At 36.4% G+C, this 22,926-nt stretch overlaps 1 protein-coding gene across 1 annotated transcript in view; it reads right to left on the reverse strand.

Moving 5' to 3' along the window:
- COMMD10 (COMM domain containing 10) overlaps nt 1–22,926 on the reverse strand; it is a 109,110-nt gene that overhangs the window by 69,054 nt on the left and 17,130 nt on the right. The window contains exon 5 of the mRNA XM_065744313.1: nt 17,224–17,334. Coding sequence (XP_065600385.1) covers nt 17,224–17,334 — 111 coding nt within the window. The remainder of the gene's footprint in view (nt 1–17,223; nt 17,335–22,926) is intronic.

Genomic DNA, 22,926 nt, shown 5'->3' on the forward strand with positions numbered 1-22,926 from the left:
GTGACACAAAGCAACTAGTTTTTAAAAAATTATGGATTTCAGACCTTCTTAGGAAAATTATTCATGATTACCTATGATGGTAACATATTTTCTGAATGGAGAACACAGCTTTTAGAAACAAGTTAACAGCAAATTAAAGTCGGCATATGAAATGTTGCACTTTTAATTGTTTTAGTACTGCTAATTGATTTTAAGATGTAATCCTCATGTCCTACTGACAATATATTACACTATAGAATGTGGAGATATTACAGATTCAAAGAAAAAAGATTTGTTTTGAAATAGTGCTCTGCTTACAACCTCAAAAAACCTGTATTATTACTTTTAAAATAAACCAAATCAATAATCATGAAAATGACAGAGATGTGAATTCAAGACCCAAAATATTTTCTGCACTACAAGTTCTACTCAGAGCTAACTGCAACCACAAATATTTGTACGTGCATTATTTTAATGTAGCATTAAACATGGAACACCAAAAAATTTGGACTCCAGACACAGAGCTACTATTGCCTTTCATCCTTTACTTCATTCACAGGTTTCATCCTATTTTATTACTTTTATTCTCATCAAATAGCCTATTGTTCATATTTCACATAATTAAGATTATGCCAAGTTACAGTAACTACAGCAGTAGTAATCAGTGCTTGACACAGGGCCCAAGTCTGACAGGTTTTGAGCAACTCATTTTTTCCACTTTCTAGTAGGGACTGAGTAATTTTGATGTGAATCAATTTCATTGAAAGATTGATCTGCAATACTATAGCACTTCTGTACAACTCAAAGTAAATAGCATTTTTAATTAAAATTCAGTTGAAAAAATTTAACATATTCACCAAAATGGAAAATGCAGTACCCTGCCTCAGAACCCTGTTTTTTAGAAAGGGATGAAATGGGACTTGGTTCATCTGGTCCAATCATCTCCATCCCATCCACTGACAGCAGAAGGTCCAAGGATGTTGCTCTAATAGCTTCTCTGAATGCACCTACTTCTTGTATCTTACTTAACAATAGCTCCATATGAAAGCTTTCATCTCTGTTAAACATTCAAACCATAGAATCACAAAAATTGTTCCTTCCAAATTTAACTTAGTCATTTTCAGTGACGTTTTTGGTTTACCTCCATGCAACTTGAAAATGTCATTTAAAATGTTAGTTAAATATACTGAAGTCCTTTTGATAACAATAAACAACATCTTATACCAGAATCTCTGTGTTTCAGTAGCAGTTGTATTTCTTTTTATCTTTCTGCAACTTCCTCATATTCTCTTTTAAGATGTTATAAAAAAACATCTTTTATTGCTATGATTTCCTTAGTTAGCTTCCCATAAATTATTACTTGAGAAAACAAAGTGGTAGGCTAATTCCTGCAGCTCAAGGCAGGTTTTGCTCCTTAGTCTTTCATTTCCTGTCTCAGTCAATTCCATGCATTCCATGTCTCTCTTGATCCTTTAATCAAAACTATTTTGACAATTTTATCTTATCCTTCACTAATGTACACGGTATCTACTCTAAATTTGTTCCATATTGATATTTCCATAACTTCTCTTCTCCTCCCACTCCTATTTTTCCCTTCTCATAATATACATTGATTCTTATCAGACAAATTTCTTACCCTTCTAATTTTTTAAGTGGTGCATTTTAGTTTTATATATATCAATTATGAAAAAAAAGAAAAAATTTTAAAAGCAGCTATGGGACCAAGAGATAAGCTCATCAACTTTATAAGCATACTTTATACAAAAAACTCTTCCTGACTCTGAACTGCTTGGGGTAGAGATTATATTACTAAAGACTGAGCATATAAATGACAGAAGTAATAACAGAAAGAAGAATCCAATCAAATTCACTTCAGAAAAACTGTACAAACATGACTGATAAAGAAAAAAAATTAGCAATTTCCTGGTTTTTAAATCTGCAGGAATTCCTCAAAAACATAATTCCCTTCTGTAGTTTTACTAACCAGAACTGCAAATTCATCAACCTTAATAACTTCATATAAAATCTTCCAACAAAGCAATATAAGTTTCAGATCTTGCCAACAACCCTCGTGATCTTTTTACAATAAGAACAAGCCCTTCTTAAATGAATGTGCCCGTTCATCTACATCTGTAAACAAAAAGGCTAGCCTTAATAAATTGACTGCAAGAACTGGGATAGGACATCCATTTTGGAAAGCATGATTCCAGTGACTACAAAAGAGAATTCAAGTAGTTAATGACAGTAAAAAAAAGGACAGAGTTTAAAGTTGTACTTTCTTTGGTACATCACAGCATTCCTATTCGCAACTACCTGCATACCACAGTCCAATTTTTTCTATAAGTGCATTTTTTATTGGGCTCCACTGGAACCTGAAGCTATCAGAATTTCTAGTAAACGTTCATGCATAATGAAGGTTTTACTTCATTTTCTTTTTCTGGCTTGTCCTGTAGTTTCATAAACATTATAATGGCACAACTGAAGGAGTATTAAATTTTATTCTGCAGTCTTTCTTCCCCCTACTACATAATGAGAAAACAGTTAAGGTTAGAAGGGACCCCTAAAGGTCATCTGGTTTAGCCTCCTTGCTCAAGGATCTAAATCAGGGGGATCTAAATCAGATGAAAATGGAAATTCCTGTTTGAGGTTTCTATGGATTTAAATGAAGAATAAGTACATTTCTTAACACCAAGCATAAAAAGGATTTGAGTGTGGTTTGTTTTCTGCTTGGAGGTGCATGTTTTCTTTTGTTTTTTAATGTTTTTATCATATCTGATTATCTCTATGGTCAGTTTTACTGCTTTTGTGCTGGCTTTGATAGACACCTGACAAGTTTCTTTTTCACTTTTTTCATCTAAAGAGATATCAAAGTTATGCAGTATTAAGGTTTAGAGTCTGTATCATTAACTTTAGAATAAAATAATCTCAAACATTCTGGTAAGGATTTAACAATAAAACACAAAAGAAATTCAATCCCATGCTGTGCTGTGCTATATTTCTGTGAAGCCTGTTCCAAATGCTAGTATTCACCCTTCTCATGCTCTTAGGACTGGTTTTCTTTCCTGATCCTTTCCCAAACTGTTTTCCAGGGTCCACACAGACAGAAGCCAGAGTAATAAAATGAAAATAAAACAGATTTTACTACTGTTCACACATCACACAACTCATAAATTAAATAAACAGATAGAGGTTTTATTACAATCAAAAAAAAGAAACCTGCAAAAATTTTTTTTCATCTCACCTATCTTTCTGCTAGTACATTCCTATATTCTAGTTAATACTCTCTGCAAATGGTTTTCTGTATAAAATGTGTCCTCCTGGGTGGATTTGGGGTGGGGGTGGGAGGAGTGAAGAGAGACAGGATAAGAATCAATCACCACTTTCTCCATTATTTGATACTCCACTTTCAGAAGAATATAGCTGGCTCCTTGTACTAGACTCTAAAACTCAGGGATACACAGAAATCCAATCATTTTCCTCTTCTCAGGTACACCATTTTAGCACTTGGGACCAGTTCTCCACAGTTCCCAAAAGCACTACTTCCTTCTTACTTAATTGTTTAATGACAGCAAGGCCTGACCTTAAATAATAATGTTCATTATCGATTAATGTTTGTGCAAAAATGCTAGACTTCTGTGAGAAACTATCAGCAAAAACGAAACAGTAATTTTTAAAATAGTTTAAGTCAATTAAACATGAAAGGAATTTTGTGGAACAAAGCATGACTTTTCTCTAGGCAATGACTTTCTCCTTGACATATTCCAAACCCAGTACTTTATATTCAGTAAAGATGTCAGAAATCTTTAAACTTGCAAGAAGAGTTCTAATGCAAGAATAAGAATTAGATCCCTACCATAAAGAGGGACTCCATATAATTACAAACCTTTTATTTCCAAAAAGCCAAATAATAACTTAATTTTCCCAAGCTGTGAGGAAATACAGATGTATTAACACAAGTTGTACACACTCAAAGGGAAAAGATTATTTTTGCACCTGTATCAGACCTGCTGGTGGAACCGCACATTACTGCACATTGCTTCCAGTAGCAATACAAGTCCACAGATTCCACAGCATTCAAGCTTTCCTTTCTCTTCCCTTCTGGGACACAATTTAACACATTTCCCTTCTACATAATTCTGAAAACATGAAATGCTTATTTTTATTTAAATCACGTACTATTATGACAGCATTTTGTTCTTGTGCTACAAAGTTTTTTGTTTCTTTGTGTGTTTTTGTATTTTCATGGGCTAATTTGTGCTTACTCAATAATTTTAATTATTTCCTTTAGTTAAAAAAAGCTAATGCTGAAAGCATATTACCAAATTGCTTCAAAACAACTATAGGAAAAACTCAACATTAATTTTCTGAAGCTATGATGGAATAAAAAGCCAGCAGCCTCTGTAATTTGCAAGAACTCTGAGAATCTTAACAATAGTCACAGTAACAAAAACATTCAAGTTACTCAAATTTGAAGCTGGCTTAGGCTGTATTTGAAATGTTCTGAAAACAAGCCATTTTTTTATTTTTATTTTTTAAACATGGAGGGAAAGAGGGTTTTAGAATGAGTAAGAATACACTTTTACTTACGACCAAATGTCTCATTATGGCATTTGTTATAGTATGGTATTTCTCATGCTTCTTGCTGACAAACGTGTTTTATCAATTTATCCACCCGGAACAGATACGTTAAATGACATTTTTAAAGGTTTTTGTTATATTCTTCTTCTGCCTTATTTCCACAGATCTTTTAAGTATATTCTTGCCCTTTGATCAGATTCCCTCAGTTAAATGTGTCAGGATTTTCTCTTCAAAAAGCAGTAAAAGTAAGTGTACTCTGTTCTAGCCAGATGTAACACACCTCTGTCTTAAAGTCAAGGATGGCTCCAAGTTCTTTTCTATTCACTTCAGGCCACAGGAGAGAGTAACTGCAGTTAAAATAGTATTGCGAATTTTAAAGTCACTCCAATACAAGAAAAAAAAATCAAATTATGCTCTGTGAATTTTCAAGAGCTCTACAAAATGACTCCTCTGATATGAGGTTTAGAAGAAAGCATTGTGCCATGTAACCTAACACTTCTCATAGTTCACTGCCTTCCTGCATGTTAACCATTCTCAGCTGCACCAGAAAGTCTCTACTGGTTCATCTCAACTTCAGACCACTCTCACATGTAACACTTCATTGTTCCTCTCTTGCTTTTCATTTCCATTCTGCTCCCGCCACCCCTTATTTGTTGCACGCACTTCAGTTATTTGTTGTACCATTCTCCATGAGACGTGTTTGTAACAGATTAAATCAGTTTGCCTGGCGACAGAACCCTACACAAGTAGTGCACTTTAGCAGGGAATCTCTGGCCGCAGCTGCTGCAACAAAGCTGTTCTGAAAACGTTTAGCATTCAATGTTTCTGTATGTAAGTGTTTCAAATACAACAAGTGCACTTGAAAAGAAATTAAACAGTACCAATTCCAGTACTAAGAACCTGCTATTCTTGGAGTTGCAGAGATGAAGCAGATTCTTGGAGCAGAGATGCTCAGAGGGCTGGAGCACCTCTTCCATGAAGAAGGATTGAGGGAATCGGGCTTTTTTAGCTTGGAGAAGACAAGGCTTCAGAAAGATTCACTGCAGCCCTCTCTTACTTAAAGAGAGGTAATAACCATGAGGGAGAGTGACAGTCTAATAGTGATACCACAGGGGGGAATTAAAGAGCAAAGATTTAGGTTAGATGTTAGGGGGAAATTGTGTATTCAGAGGGTGGTGAGGTGCTGGAACAGGATGCTGATAGAAGATCTGGATGCCCCATACCTCGAAGTGTTCAAGGCCAGGTTGGATGGGGCCCAAACAGCTTGGTGGGTGGCAACCCTGCCCATGGTAGGAGACTGGAAGTAATGATCCCTTCCTTCCAGTGTCATCCATCCTATGATTTCTAGATTTATTACACTAGCTGCAAGCCAGCTTAGTTCCCATCCAGTCATTTTCTCTAAACCTGATATGTGCTTAGAAACAGCAAGCTAAAAAGCTCACTCGAACATGCTAAATGTTAGCCTCCAAAAATACAACTAATAGGAATATACTGCCATCCAGGAAATACGAAGCTGTCTAAACACTGTCTAAACATCCTCCTTACAGTAATACCAAAATACACTATTTCTACACTACCTTTAGCAGCAGAAGATATGCTACAGTACAAGGACTGAAAAACAAAGGAAAACAACCTAATGAAAAATTATAATGATGCGTTAATCAATTATTGTTCAAAAGGAAAAGAAGTGATGAAAAATACAAGTGATACAAGTTATATAAAGGTGTATTTGAAATTGTGTGATAGAGCTACTGGAATCTGTAGGATGTCTTTGATAGGAACACTAAATTTTGTTTCTGCAAAGATGGGATATGGAATGGGCAAGTAGAGAGGAAAAGTGATCTAGAAATAAGAGAAAACAGCTCGAGATTTTTTTTGCCTGCTGTAAGAGGGACTTCTCTGAATCTACCTTTCTTTCTGCCTTTAAATTTCAACCTCAAATGAGCTTTCTCCTTAAATACTCTAAATCTTCAAGTGACACATTTCCTTTTCAACAATCATTTCAGATGTTACCATGAAGTATTTTCAAGGTTTATGTCTGTTTTTTTAACTAACATAGGTATTTATTTTGAAGGGCATGCAGACAGATTTTGAAATTAGGAGAAGTGGAAGATGAGACACAATTAACTCCTTTGTGCAGCTAATTGTGTACTCCATTCCACACTGAAAAACCCTAGGACTTCTAGGTATGAGGGCACATCTAACTCAGAAATGGGCATTCCCTTAATATCAGTGCTCGCAAAGAAATCTTGAGCTTGGGATTCTGGTATGCCAACACAGTGAGTAATATCATTCTGCATCTTATGAAGGAGTCACAGTCACGTGCGTAAGTGCTGAATAGTGCAATCACAGAATTATCAAGGTTGGAAAAAACCTCTAAGATTATACAGTCCAATCATTCCTCTACCACTAATATTTTCCCATTAAACCATGCCCCTTAGTAAAGTACCTACCTAATAAAAAAATTATAAACAGACCACAGCATTTCCAAACTCTCTTCATTTCTGTTGATACTGGGAAAGAGGACAGAAATATAATCTAGCTTCTTCAACCTTCTTTAAAACTCTGTGCCCTACATTTCTGCACAAGAAGTAATCCAAAAAGTCTTCAATCTGTTGTTACTGAAAACCTCAGAGCCTAATCCTGACACTCTGAAGGAAAGAAAGCATTTAGAAACAGTCTACAAAGCAATTTTCAAAATATTTTGATTATGTAATGAGCTGAAAGATTCATGCCCTTACACTGAGAACTCCATAAGCTCACTTAAAAAGCATCACAATGCAATTTCCTTTTCCATTTCATCAAATGGTGTGGTTGTGTCTCACAAGGTGACTGAATAGTTTAGTAGTAACTACTTCTGTAGTTAACTCTGACTATGTATTTACAAGTACAGAAATGTTGCTCAAGGGGTCAGAAAAAATAAGCGGTTTTATCCCATACATAAATTTCAAGCTAGACCAGCATGTTTATTATTTTTTTATATATTTTCATATTGCAATTACACATTACTACAAGGTTGCAAAATGTATTCTTAATAATAATACCTGTCTCCTTATGGAAAAAAAAATATATTTCCCTTTTACCCTTGAAATTTCTCTTACTGCCTTGCTAGCAAGTGTTCATTCCTAGAAATACCTTTTTTAATTAGCAGCGATTTCACAATATCATAGTGAACAAGACTTGCTCATGGGCTGTAGGCCATGCTGTAAGCTGTGGTTTTCCTGTAAAGAAATACGTGTAAGAAATCCTGTTTGACAGCATGTACTGTATATTTATTGCCTTAAGCAGGACAGATGTTAGCAACACAGGAGATGCTCTCTTTGTAATCTTTCCAGTATATGCATATTAATTCTCTAGGAAAAGGCCAATTTGGCAATTTGAGAAGTTCGCATGATGACAAATAATTAGCTAAAATAATAGGAATGCAATTTAGCCAAAAGGAGAAATGATGTGAATTTGCCTGGTAACTGCCCTTGCCAACCTTTCACTCCCAAACAGCCCTTTCTAATCTTGGTGCTAACATGTTTAAGAAGAAAATACATGCATGCGTGTTATTCAAAAACACATGAGAGATTGTGTGTAGGGACACTGAAGATAAAGGAAAAGCAAACAGAAGCAGGATGCAGAGCCTCGTAATGTGCAAACCCAACAAAAGCAAATATTCTGACACAAATTAGCTATCTCCTTTCAGCTACATCATAAAAGTACTCTAATAGAATTCATAATTTCCTAACCTGAATTAAAGTTTCACATGCAATGTTCTCACTTTTTAGCATAATAATATAGACACCCTGTTGAAATGCAACAAACGGTAGACTTCTGGCTTCTGTAGCTAGCACTATGACTGAAAGGATGAAAGAAAAAATCAAAGGGAAATATGGACAAGCACTCGTTTTGAAGCAGAATCTCACGATTATTTAGTTTCACACTGACAAAAGCACTCAAGGCACTGCACAATTAAAGCCCAAGCCTATAAATTTAACAATGCCAGTTCTGCACTGGGAAGTGCAGAGTGGTGAATGTTCCAGCAAGGGGCCAAGAGGAAGCAGGCAGCTGCACCCAGCTGAAGTCAATGGACCCCAGGTCTAGGAATTCTCTACTGTCGATTCCACAGGCCACTTAAGTTCCAGATGCAAAAGACAGCTCACCTGATGCTCCAGACTTCAACAACACACTGCAGACCCTCAAGCTGATGCTGGTTTCCAGCATGGAAAATTGTTAATTAAAAGTGCAGCTCTGTGCGGCCACTCCAGAGCTCATTCTCTGACAGAATTGGAGAGTTCTACGGAAAGGACATAAACAAACTGGAAAAAAAAATCTAAATCTCCTAAATTTGACACTCAAGAAAGCTGAGGACCAAGTGAAATTAACATTGTTAAGCATTCCCAGATTTTACAACTTACTTAAAACTGAATTATGCACCAGATTCTAATCCTTTTGGCTCAGCTTTACTTTTGTACTTCTGAAACTGTAAAAGGAAGATTATATTTGCATAACATCATTTATTTTAAACTCTTCTGTCTGTTAAGACAGACATCCTATAGCAGCTAAAAACAGCCAGAAAGATGTCAAAGGCATGCCCTTACAGCCAGTTCTGCAGCGGACAGACAGCAAACATGCCATGGACATCTGTAATTTTAAATGTCAATTCCAGCCTGTGCAAAGCAGATGTCATACACAGCTTCAGACTGAGGACTTCCTTAACTGCATCTGAAGATGAAACTGGTGTTATTTTGTCAGGACACACAGTGTAAGTGCTTTCTACAAAAATCAATTAAAATTCACTCAATAGGCAAAAGAAAAAGCTTTACAAAATGAAAGAAATGGAGCAACTAGGTCAACTGCTGCTAAAGATCAAGCAAGTTATCTGATATTGTCAGGAGGAAAAAAAAACAAACAAACCTGCAGACTGATTAAAATGACCCTCTTGATGAGAAAGAGGGCTGTTGTGGTTTTTTTTTTTTTCCAAAGTAAAAGTTAACCTAGCCAACATGACAGGAAGAAAACAAATGCCTGAAACACTAAGGAACTTACATAAACGTTTGTTTGTTTAATATGTTACTAGTTAAGATGTCAGACTGCAGCTAGGCTTTTCAGAAGCTGCACGGAGAAACAACATAATACAGATACTCTCAGGCTGAGAGACTGCTCCATGCCTATAGTGCCATCCTGTACATTATTACCCTTCACTGTAGGACTAGCAGAAAAGTTCTCTCACGTAACAAAAAACAAACAATATTACAGTTTCCAATCTAATCCACACATTTTATGTTCAAAGTGAAAAAAATACACAACAGAGGACACAATTGTGAAGTATAAGAGAAAAACACTCACAAAAGATGTCATATGTGAGATGCTGTATGAAGACAACAAAGAAGCTTATGCAGGTATGCTTTTTTGGCCCAGTAATCAAATAAGAGGCAGGTGAAATACTCAGGAAAACAAGAAATTAAAACTCCTGCCAGCCTTCTTCAGCAGTTCATGTTTAATTAGGTTTCTGAAGTCACTATCCTACCTTGTGTTGAACTGTATTGTGTTGAAAATGAATTTCTGTGTTGCAGCTACAGAAGGTCAACAGGAGCGTGCCTCCTCTATTCCCATCTAGGAAAGGCACAGCAAGGACCACTCCCAAACTACCACTACAGTAATGAGAAGCAAAGCAACTGCTCTACCCTGAGTATAGTAAATAAATAAATAAATAGATTGCCAAAAATCCCAACCAACAGATAATGATGATTGCAGAGGACAATGCTATCCCTTCCAAAAAGCTCTGAAGGTGTCCAGCTCATAGGGAAACCAGCTGCAGGGAAATAAAACATTGCTGGCTACTGAAAATGTAAAGTATTTTGAAACATAAGTGCACTGAGAAAACAAACATAAAAATCCTTCTTATTCTTTAAATGAAATAAAAATACTTCCATATCTCTCACAGCTTTTCTCCTTTAGAACCCCTAAAAGGTAAAATATAACAGATAGCAATACTTTCTATATGTCTGTTCAAGTTACAACCGCTGAACAGTAAGAAGTTTATCATATATAATATGGAAGAACTGAGAAATGGAATACAGAAAACTAAGCAGCACTTCCAGTCACACCCAGAACAGATACCACCACATTTAGAGGTCTGCAGATCTTCCCAACACTATATTTTAAAAGTCATCTCCAACTTTTATAGAGAACATATTCCACCTCTCATCATGAGCAATTGCCAAGTAGTGCACAAGACAACTAATTTTATCCAATTTTAATGCCACAAAATACTACTAATTTGATTTTTTAACATCTAAATGCTTTATGACCCCTGAAATTAGTGCCTTTTTAAAACTTAAGAGAAATGCTGAGAAGATTTCTTCTACATCTGAAGGAGAAATTTCTTCTACAACTGAAAACAGAATTCTCTGTAAAATCCAGATTAAAAAGCTGGTGACATGGAGATTACATGTTTTCTTCCCCTGACTCAGCTCCATTTGAAGTAGGTAACAGTAAACATTGCTGTCACAGAGGACGTAAACAGAACAGATATTTCCACAAAAGAGAGACTAGTTGTTAGAGAAAGGTCAACTTTTACATTACCTTATCTTTCTCCTTTAGAGTCAGAAGAACCAAGCACAGGGCAGATGCCACACTTTAGCAGATTTGAGAAAGGAACATACAGCCTATGGGCTCTCTTAGGTAGGAAGGGATTAGCACTGAAAGTACCACAAAAGAACTGGAGAAGTACAGGGAAATCATGGTTACTTTCCACCATAAACTCTGACACTAAGTTTAGACTTAAATATCTGTGCTACTTCTCAGCTCCTTAATTGTTTATAAACAGTTCACTATACTCCTGTACAAAAGAAACAGAGTACCTATATTAACAATAAACTCACTCTGTGAGCTGACATTGCCTACAGGAACAAACTCTTCTCTTTAACTCCATGACAAAAATAAACATGGACAGAGTTGTGGGAGTATTTTAGTGGAAAAAGGGCACTTACAGAGGCTGCTGCCAATTATAGGGTTTATAAATTCATGTTATACATTTTATTCATTAACTTTGTCTACTGCTGTACAAAACATATAGATACTGAAAAAATGCCTGTAAAGAGACCTTTACCATAAGTTGGATAATTCAATCACTTAAGATCGCAAATGGAGCTTGATAATTAACTACATGCTGCACTACAGTTACCGGAGGTGAGAACTCATCCCCGGAGCCACACCTGGTAGATGGCTTCTAAGTAAAATTCCATGCTACCCACAGCTTACAGGATACAGGTTACTCAGTATTCCATTTTGTGCTTATAAGAAAACAGAAGCTTTCTAAGCATCTTAAAAATTCAGGACTTTATTCAGTTTTTCCTCTAATTAAATGAATTTTATAAAGGATAACAGATAAATCAGAAACGATCTAATGCAAGAACTGCTGTGCATTGTAAGTTTGGAATTTCAGGCTCTAAAGATCAAGCAAAGATACTTCTAATGGCATTCTGTAGAGATGTGACAGCCTGGGAGCGAATTGTAAATTTCAAGCCCATTTTTCTGAGCTATTCCACATGCCTAATATTTTACAACCATTATCACCACCGTTTCTAGAAAAACGAAGACTTTTTCCAGTATTCTGAAACCTTGTCTTTGGGAAGTTTCTGCTTTCTTATCAGCAGGAGTATTCATTAGATTTTAGTTCTCAGAACAAAACTGGTTTCATAATCTTCCTTGCCAAAAGCAGCAATCCCACTTGTATACGAAAGTTCAGTCAGACTTTGACCAGGACTGTGCTACCTGAGGTCATCAAGGCCTTCACTTATCTCCTCTCAATTAGAATGAAAAAAACCTCTTAATCTCATCCTCAAACATTTTTGCATTCAGACGGTAGCTTGTCCTACTTACCTTTTTGGTAATTGCTACAGACTTGCAAATCTGCATTACCTGAACACTAAACTCAATTCAAGTACATACATACAAGCTTCCTTGTTTGCTGAGAAAGAAAAGGGTAATACCTTCTTCAGAACAGAAAAAGGCTGATGAACACAAGAAGCAAGTAACAACTTACGTGTTTGCAATTCATCACAGTGCCTCCAACACCAAGTCTTTTAATTATCACCACCCCCCTCCCCTTTTTTTTTTTTTTTTCCCCAAGACACAACAGATTACTTCTCTGTTTTGGAAAAAAAATTAGTACCTAAACGTATTAGTGCAGAAAGCAGAGGCCAGAGAATGCAAATGCAGGGAACTCATCAATGTACAGATGCTCAAGCACTGCTACCTCCTGCCTCTTGAATGGGAATATACCACTAACATCCACCAAACCTTCTTGTTGCCACACTGTAAACATTACTCTCTTACAGAATGAAAAGGGTTAAATTGAGGAGGAAGTGGAAGCACCATCATGCTTCCTTTAATATCCACCAAAAGTGCAGGTCAGGCCTGCACTACACAGGCTGCACTGAGTCTATGGCCTGAGCTGACAGATTGACCTAGCTCAACTGGAAGAAAAGCTCTGCTTCCCATCTACTTTGCTCTGCTATTAAAGATGAGGAAAACATTCACAATGCCAAATTTTGAAAGACAAGCAGCATAATTATTAAAGTCAACACAGCAATACATCTAAGGCCTAGAGTTGTTCACAGTCCTGACTGTGTAGAAAGTCTATTAAAAACTATGAAGAAATGAAAAAGAGAAAGCTGTGTCCTCCTACTTTGGAAAGTAAAAAATAATTTAAGATGTCCATACTTCCATATTCTCTGTAGAGCAATGAATAGCTACTATAATCTCAGTTTCAGTTCATTTAGATTTTGAACAAATGGTTGCACAAGAATAAGAAAAAAATAACTTCGAAGACTTCCGCAGTCATTTTTTCCTTTTAAAGCAACCAGAGTTTCAGGAGTACTTAAAATGAAATAAAATTAGATGATTATAGTAATATTTTAATATCATGCGCCTTGCGTCAAAAGCATTGCATTTGCAGATTTAATAAAACAGCACCTCTAAAATTCTTCTCTTGCATTAGCACATGAAACACTATCACAAAATTCTTCAGATGTCAGTATAAAGAACAAATACAATAAACAGAGTAATGAACTCTCAGAAGGAATCTATTCATAGCATTCCCACTCAAAATAAAAAACTCCCTCCAAGACAGGCCATCAAGACTGGTCCCTAATGGTTAAAAAGGAAACTGAACATAAAATAAAGGAGAGGGGAAAATGAAAAGAGCAATACCATCCGTAGAAAAAAATGTAATTAAACTTGAGCATTTAATGAAATCATTTTACAAAAAAGACCTGAGAGGCAACACTAGGCAATGATGGTAATTTATCCTAACATATTTCTAGCATGAATGTGTAAAAATGTGCAGTAATAAATATCTTACATTATAAAGTATCTTACTTCATATTCCAAGCGAACAAGTACAGCAGAACACGCACCTTACATTTTTCTGGGAGGTTGTTCTGCAGATAATGTGGCATTTCTGAAGTCCACAGACCTTTTCTACAACCTCTAACACAAAATATTTCTGCATATGCAGTTTTGGAGAATTGTCCCAGCTGCTCAGAAAGCTCTTTCCTAGACAGCTGAGGGAACTGCTGAGGGAAAGAACATACGACTGAGTGTCTACGCAGATAATTATTATATAAACTATTGGAGTTAACAGAGATGCTGATATACACAGCGCTTACTTTTCAGGATCAGCCTTTGTTTGCGGATCTGAATCGTAACTGGCACATATAATAAGGATTAATTTCTACGCCCTCTACTGGCTATTTCATCCTATAGACAAAAAAATGATCCTGATAGTGTTGCAACTCAACAACAAACTTGAAACCTAATTACACTGTTAAAGACAACACTCATACACATCCAAATGTGAACACACCAGTTTGCAAGTTACTATTTCTAAATGCTCTCTTCATTTGTTTACAAGAAAGAATGGAAACAAAAGCAGCTTTCCTATCATACTAGCTTGTTTTATGTGTCTACTTTACAGAAAATCAATTTCTGCAGATTTAGAAATGCTATTAAACACTTTAAATTCTGAATTATTGTAATAAGGGCTGTTAATTGCATTTTTAATCACAGCTTGCTTTTTTCTCCTCTTCATACCAAATTTCAGCAGCAACTAATCTGTTGAGCAGTCTACAATCACTGAACAACTCCGTTTGGGAAGCATGGTTTGGCAGCTTCCCTGATCCAGCTCCCCCTGCAGCAGGGCTGGATGCACGTCTAGGTCAGGCTGTTCAAGTCATCATACTGCTTGCTCCCTGCACAACTCCACAGCTGGCAGCTATGCAGCCTTTCATTCCAGTATTTAAAACACCCTCACAATGACAAGCTTTGCATAACATCTGTAAAATGTATGTTAGACCCAAAGCAAAATTAATTCAACATCTAAGCATAAAAAACCAGCAAATTCTAACAACTAAAAAGGACTTCAGAAGAGATCACGTGATAATCTTTTTTGATGGCAAGTATTACTAATGACAAGCAGAGTATTTACCATGCAATGTTAATGTTACTAGAAGCTTGTATCATCTGAAAGAAACAAAGCCTAACTTTATTTTTAATTTTGAAGTTGTAATACCTATACTATTCTGTACTCCATCCAATGCTGACAAAATATACTTGAGATATTCACCTCAAATACTAGATCCTCTGACTCATAACTCCAACTCATGAAGCTCCATCATCACTATATCCACATATTTTCTGATTAATTCTACTAGAAAAGTAATTTCAGAACTATTTTAAATGTCAGATTCTAACAAAGAATAGTTTAAACGGTCTTTAATTTGAGTTACTTGCAGTAAATATTAATGTATTAGTATGAATTACTTTTGATTAGTAGAAATAGTGGTAAATTTAATTTACCTTATTCAGTATTTTTTTAAACAGGTTTTAATTATGTAGATCGACAAGACAAACTTCTACTGCTGTTTACAGATTAGAAATGTAAACACTTCGTGCTTCTCACAATTACTAGCTTCAGAACTGATTCAGAGTATTATCTTAAAATACCATTCAAAGCTGGAAATGTGTTACAAAGAGCGCTACTGCCCCCTAGTGAGTCAACGCCAGAAACGCGCTTCTATAACAGCATTGCCCTTCGAAATTGAAAAAATATTATTCTACTAATTAAAAACAAAAAACAAAAAACTAAAGGTTTGTGCCAACAAAATGAAGACAATTAATTACTATGAAACGATACACTAAAGTCATGCAAAATTTTTGTGAAAAAGGCAAATACATAAGCCTAGGGAGAAAAATAAAAATACATATCTAGTATTACACATTTCCAGATAACTTAATACTCTGTGCACAAAAGCATCACAATGATACAAAATACTGCACAAAACTCAATTATCTTCAACTCTTCTGTATGTTTGTGGGTACATATTATCCAGTTTCAAACCTACTCCCTATCAGGATGTAATCAATCACCTAGAACAAAAAACTCGCATTTACCTTCATAACAACACATACATTAGAATTCTAGTGTCTGAAACATATTTCATCAGCAGCATGTTTTTTCATGTTGCACAGTTCTGTCTAAATGCCAGGTACAAGCCTACTCCAGGCTTGTATTCCTGGAAAACTAATTCTGACATAAGTATCTAGCTACATTCACAAAAATAGACAGAATAAATAAAAAATCCACTGGTCAAATTCTGCTCATAAAGGAAATAAATGAACGACCTCTGTTGTGCAGAAATTACATCTTCTAATGTGTTGTTATAATTACTGCCACAGACTTGAATCTGTACTAGAGCCCCTCAGCACAGCCTGGGCTTAAAATATTGTTTGATTCCTATATGTATCTTTCAAAAAGACAGACTGCAGTGAACTCCATTGAAGGCCCTGGCAAGAAGCACAAATACAAGCTGTGTATTCTCTTTTATTCTATCACACACTAGAAATTCCACTTGTATAAGTAAAATTACCACAATTTAAAAGCAACACAAAAGCTGAACTGAATTCTGATTCTTCTTTTTTTTTGTACTGACTCTTTCATTGTTTAACAGTCTGAGAAACATCGCAGAAGGCTCCAATTTATGTACCTTAGCAAGATAAGTTGAATAAATGTTTATGTGCTAAGTAATAGAAGACAAGACATTAGAAATAAAGCTTCACTAGTTGTTTTTGGCACTGTAACACCATCAATCACTAAAAATTTTGAATGTAAGGCTTTACCTTAAAATCTCAAAACACTGGTTTTCTGTGGCCTTGAACAACTGTCATCATTCATACAAATACAGTATTAGTATAAAAAAGCTAGAAGTGACAAGTGGAATCTTATGTAACAAGCCAAGGTAGAGTGCAGCAAGAAGCTGAGCATTATGTCCAAGAAGTATCAATCTCAAGTTGCGTCTGGACAACTAGAAATATATTTTACAGATATGAAATAGCCATATTTCATAACATTTTTCCATTATGTCACAGCCCACAGATGACAACACAGCTGACATCTCCACAATCTACTTGATGCGCAATCTATCACATAAGTACTTCACAATTCCAAATGCTCCATCACTTAAGAGTATAATCATAAATACAAAACTATTTATAAAATATAAATAGGAAAACAACGGAGAGAAACTATCAGGAGTTCCAACTAATGCCTCAAAGCTTCTAACATAAAGCCATCATCACAGTTCATTTCAACTCCGCCAAACAGATTTTTCTTACCTTAGAATCTTCATTGCTCACACCCAGCTCTAGCACAGCTTGAGGAGATTTCAGCTTTGCTTGAGTGGATGCAGACATCTGAAGATGAAGCTGCCAACCAATTGTTTCAAGCTATAAAACACAAATTTAGATTACAATCAGATAGTACAGAAGTACAGGGAGGTCAACTTACAGTATCTGTCAATGATTTCTCAGTGAATGTCACACTCTACAAGTATTAAGCCCTCCCTCCAAAGCTGATAGAAGATTCGATTTTTACTTCATATTTTCTTTTATTTTGGGGAAAATTAATAAATTACCAGTAAATTGTAAACTACCTAAAAATTGTAATTTTGATCTCCTTGTGCGTACTACCATAAATGGAAGTTTACAGCAAAGATAATTCTAGACTGCTTTTTAAAATAAAATGTTACTACCAAAATCTAAAAAGACAAGCAAGTCCACAACAGCATTTCAAATTGAAACTTCCTCAAAAATACATTACAAAACAGTTTTTAGTCTTCAAATTAAAGTGACATACAAAAATTATCAAGTTACAGCTAACACATAAACCAAGGATCCAAAAACAGAACTACAAGCCTACCAGGAAATAACCTAACTAGCCTTCTTGAATGAAGACAAGTAGAAATATAAAGTCTTTTTTAACGTTTTTTAATCTGTTCTCTCCTTTCTGCTATTGAATACTGTGGCTCACTTTTACTATATCAGCCATATTTGTTAACCCATTTCCAGCCCAATACTTCAGTACATGCCTTGTTCTCCTGCAGTGACAGTAATCTCTAGATGTAAGACAGGACACAGAATGAGTGGTGGAATTTTTTTATTTTTTTTTAACAGAATAGACCTAAGACAGTACTTCTAAAACTTAACTGTAACCATATCACATGTGTTGCCACCACTGCCAATTCAGGCTTCATTCTTATGCGAAAAAATAAAAACGAAAACTTTGATGTCCAAGCCATTCTGTGGTAGATGGCAGCTTTAAGTAACAGACTAATTTTCTAATAAAATTTTCTGGTTTGATTTCTTCTGAACTGCTGCTGGTTGCTCATCCCACTTGAAAGTACAGAACAATCAAAAACCACAGTCATTTCTGAAGAATGTTGCTTAAGCCACTCATACTAAGCATGGACAAGTATACAAGAATCCTGAGCTGGCCATTATCTGGAATATACCAGAAAATCAAGGCAGAAACACAGACATGGAAAACATTTTTCTTGCAACAAAACTCAACAAAATTAACTAAAGAAATAAGCTCTACATCTCCCAGGAGCATAAAAGTCTCTTCCTCTTGCCTTACTCTAGGTTTTAGTTAAGAATAAGAAAGAAGTACAGTTCAAGAACCCAATCAGTATTGGCAACAGAGAATAAACCAAATGATGAACTACAGATCAGTGCTGGCAGCAGTTCAAAGCAGAAAACAGATAACAAACAGTTAAACTGAGTAACAGTTGCCTGAGGGTAGGGAGGCCCTTCAGAGGGATTTGGATAGGCTGAACAGCTGGGCTGAGCTCAATGAGATGAGGTTCAATAAGACCAAGTGCCGGGTCCTGCACATTGGCCACAATAACCCCATGCAATGCTATAGGCTTGGGGCAGAATGGCTTGAAGAATGTAGAGAGGAAAAGGACCTGGGGTGTTGGTTGATGCTCGGCTTAACATGAGCCGGCAGTGTGCCCAGGTGGCCAAGAAGGCCAACAGCATCCTGGCCTGTATTAGAAATAGTGTAGCCAGCAGGAGCAGGGAGGTGATCATCCCCCTGTACTCAGCTCTGGTACGGCCACACCTCGAGTACTGTGTTCAGTTTTGGGCCCCTCACTAAAAGAAGGACATTGAGGCCCTGGAGCGTGTTCAGAGAAGGGCAACAAAACTGGTGAGGGGTCTGGAGCACAAGTCTTATGAGGAGCGGCTGAGGGAGCTGGGATTGTTTAGTCTGGAGAAGAGGAGGCTCAGAGGAGACCTTATTGCACTCTACCACTTCCTGAAGGGGAGTTGTGGTGAGGAGGGGGTGGGCCTCTTCTCCCTGATAAATAATGACAGGACAAGAGGGAATGGCCACACGTTGCGCCGGGGAAGATTTAGATTAGACCTGAGGAAACATTTTTTCTCTGAAAGAGTGGTCAGGCACTGGAATGGCCTGCCTAGGGAGGTGGTTGAGGCACCATCCCTAGTGCTGTTCAAGAAGCGTTTAGATGAGGTGCTAAGGGATTTGATTTAGTAGTTGGGTAGGGATAGTGATAGGAAGATGGTTGGACTAGATGATCTTATAGGTCCTTTCCAACCTTATGAACCTATGAACAAATACCGACTGTTTTGATAAAATACTTATGTACCTTCAACCACCACAGTCAAACCTGGAGATAGCGAGTGAGCTCTGGAACACAACAGCTGCAGTCACTGAGGTTCAAGCTTCTATGTAGAAACCACTTTCAGTTACCCAAAAGCTTTATTATAGTAATACAGAAACCAACAGAGGCTAGCAGCTGATCCAGTATTGCAAAACACTGCCACTAGAGTCAAGGACAATATCCTTGAAGACCAACTTTTAAGACTTTGCTAAGGCTGTTAAACAGCACATAAATAGCATAAAAAACAAACCATCAGTAGTAAGGAAATAAAAATGTATGCTTTCTTTTAATATACATCTATGAAGGAATACTGGACAACAAACGTAAGACATATGAACTCACACCACTGTGCTGCCATAGTGGAATGGCAGCCATAATTCCCTTTCTGTTATTAGCATAACTTTTGCTTCCTGTAGCCATTTTTATTTCTGTTTTAAATAAAGTTGCAGAAGAATAGGTTTGATTAACAGATAATACGCTGCCTAAAACTTCAAAATGGCCTGCCTATACACTTTCTTAAAATATACATGGAACATGTATTTGACTGTGGTCACGTTTAATTAGACATTCAGCATTCCAAAATATCAATTAATCTTCTGAGAGCGGAGAAATGCTGCTACATGATATTCATTCAAAGGCCATGAAGTACCTATTTTAGGGGCAACTTCCTCAAAAGATAAATTTATTTTCACTTCTAATACAAAACTATATAAAACAATTAGTGGGAAAGACTATAAAGAGACAGTATCTTAAATAACATTGAAACTTCTATTATGCCAAAAGTATTTACTACGGTAGAATAATTTCTCCAGAACTAGAAGGGAAACAAAGCCATGTTTTTAGCTTCTTTTCATAATTTCTAAGCAGCAGTTTAGAAATATGCAAGCTACCTTGTCACTGCAACATTAAATGCTGTTGAAAATATACTACTTTACTCTGTATGCCTTCGTTTGTTATCTCTGACAATTATCTAACCAGAAGGTTGTGTTTGGAAAAAAAAAAAAACAAACAAACATCAGGTGCAGGCTGGAAAACAAGGAAGGGAAAGAAGGCAGATACTAAATTAAAACGAGTAAGCACAAACGAAAATCCTTCAGACCTGCTCCATGAATGTCACTAGAAAAGATTCAGAGAAACAAAGATATGACAATGCTTTTCATGTGCTTTTTTTTTTTTTTTTGGTGAGGGAGGGGGATTCTGAAGATACCATAACAGACAAGACTGTAAATACAGAAGAACTTCAGAACAACCCTCTCCCTTTCAATGCTTAGTATTAACCACAAAAAAAAAAAAAAAAAAAAGCTAAACAAGCTGTGCACTCCCTACAAACATATCACTTCTCTATGGCCATCTACATCTGTGCCAGGGAAAGATCCACACCAGCTACCTGTCAGCTGCTGAATGTAAGAGATTTGACCCTCATCTTTCATTTCTGACTGCCCACAAGCATTACTACAAGCTAAAACTTAACAAGAAATTCCAGCAATGTGATAAATGTAACAAGTTTCTACATTGGCTGTCTAAAATTGGAATACTTTTCCGTTCTTAATGATATATGGATATATGTCTTAACTAATCCATGAGAAATCAAAAAGATGTTCACTGGCAAAAGATTTCAGACTAAGAACATAAAGGAGAAAACAATCAACATTGCAAGAACCAGTCTATCAGAATCAACACCTCTCAAAGTGAGAGAGCAATATTCAAAACAGGCACAGTGCAGGGCCATAACTTCAGATCTGAGAACTGAAGAAAAGTGACTAAGAAACAAACAAACTGTGAAAGAAAAAAGTTGCTTAGGATCTTAATTTGAGAAAGGAATATAAGAGGAAGTAATGAGAAAAAAAAAAAAAAGGAGAACATCAAGCAGAACCAGAATTTCAAAGAGTATATAATGATCTGAAGACTCTTTACCAGTACTTTCAATTCCACCCATTCTAAACTTGTGGATTGGGGTGAGTAATGTTAAGGATGAAGTGTGTAATGCTGTTTGAATTCTCAGATATTTCAGGGGGAAAAGTAGGATATCTTTCAATTTTGAGTTTTTGAGACACCCTGAAATAACTTTTCCTACCTTCTCTAAGGCCTAAAAACCAAACAGCGGCAATGATCTGAGGAGGAAAGCTAATTTACTAAATAAGATATTGGAAAGCAAAATAACACAATACAATATAATTGGAATTGAAACTAATAAATCAAATAAAATGAGCAAGAGAGAGTGTCCGATAAACCAAAGGCCTTACACTAAATGCTGAAGGCGAGACAGCAGCGAGCACCCACTGCTCAGTCCATCCCAAAGGAAAGAGAGGATGTCTCATGACTCGCAAACCCTTTTTATCTTTCCCTCTGAGCAGAAACATGTAAAAATACAAAGCAACACGAAGTCCTCTGGTGAACATAGTTCTTCTCTTCTGAGACAGGTATACCCATAACTATCGACGATTGACGGAGCTGGAACATCAACTCTTTAACTTCAAATGCACTACATGATGTTATGATGTGGAATACCAATAACAAAAATCATAAAACCATGACACACAGCCTTCTGACATGTCAGCTACTCCTCCCAGCTTTGTATCACCAGCAAACTTGCTGAGGGTTGACTCTATCCCTTCATCAAGGTCATTGATGAAGACGTTGAACAGGACCAGACCCAGCACTGACTCCTGAGGAACACTGCTAAGTACAGGCCAACTGGACTCTCTTCTCTATCCACCTCATTGTCCACCCATCTACTCCATACTTCCTCAACTTTGTTATAAGGATCCTGTGGGAGACAGCGTCAAATGCCTTGCTGAAATTAAGGCAGACTACATTCACTACTCTCCCCCATTCACTCACCAGTGATGACATCATAGCTACCAGTTGGTTGAGCTCAACCTCCCTCTGGTTATGGTATGATGCTACATCTTCCAGTTCATAATGCACCAACCAGTACAAATCAACTGGCTTCTAGCGACATCATTACCAATTTAAGCACAACTGAAAACAAATCTTAACACTCTTCTGAAAACCCAAGTGTTGGCAGAGGTCTGAGCATTTCTAATAGTACTGTTTCCTTAGGTCCTAGCAATGCTAATGGAGTTGTTCAATAAGATTTCTACTTCTGGTTACATGCAGATGCCTTTGCCACAGAATACCATTTTAGAAGTACATACATGAGAACATTCAAGTTTCCTTACACAGAGTGAATACTCATGTAGTTTACATGTATCTATCTTTTTTTTTCCACAGTCCAACTGATAAATTTGAGGTGAGGTTGAAGCACTGTAATTGACTTCATTTCAATAATGCTCTGGTGATTTGTTTGTTTTGCTGTGGGATGGGGATGGCGGTGTTTTCTTTTTTGCTTTGC

The sequence above is a fragment of the Cyrtonyx montezumae genome, unplaced genomic scaffold (genome assembly GCF_038088225.1).
Source record: "Cyrtonyx montezumae isolate F1298 unplaced genomic scaffold, pur_monq_1.0 scaffold_30, whole genome shotgun sequence".
NCBI classification, from domain to species: Eukaryota; Metazoa; Chordata; class Aves; order Galliformes; family Odontophoridae; genus Cyrtonyx; species Cyrtonyx montezumae.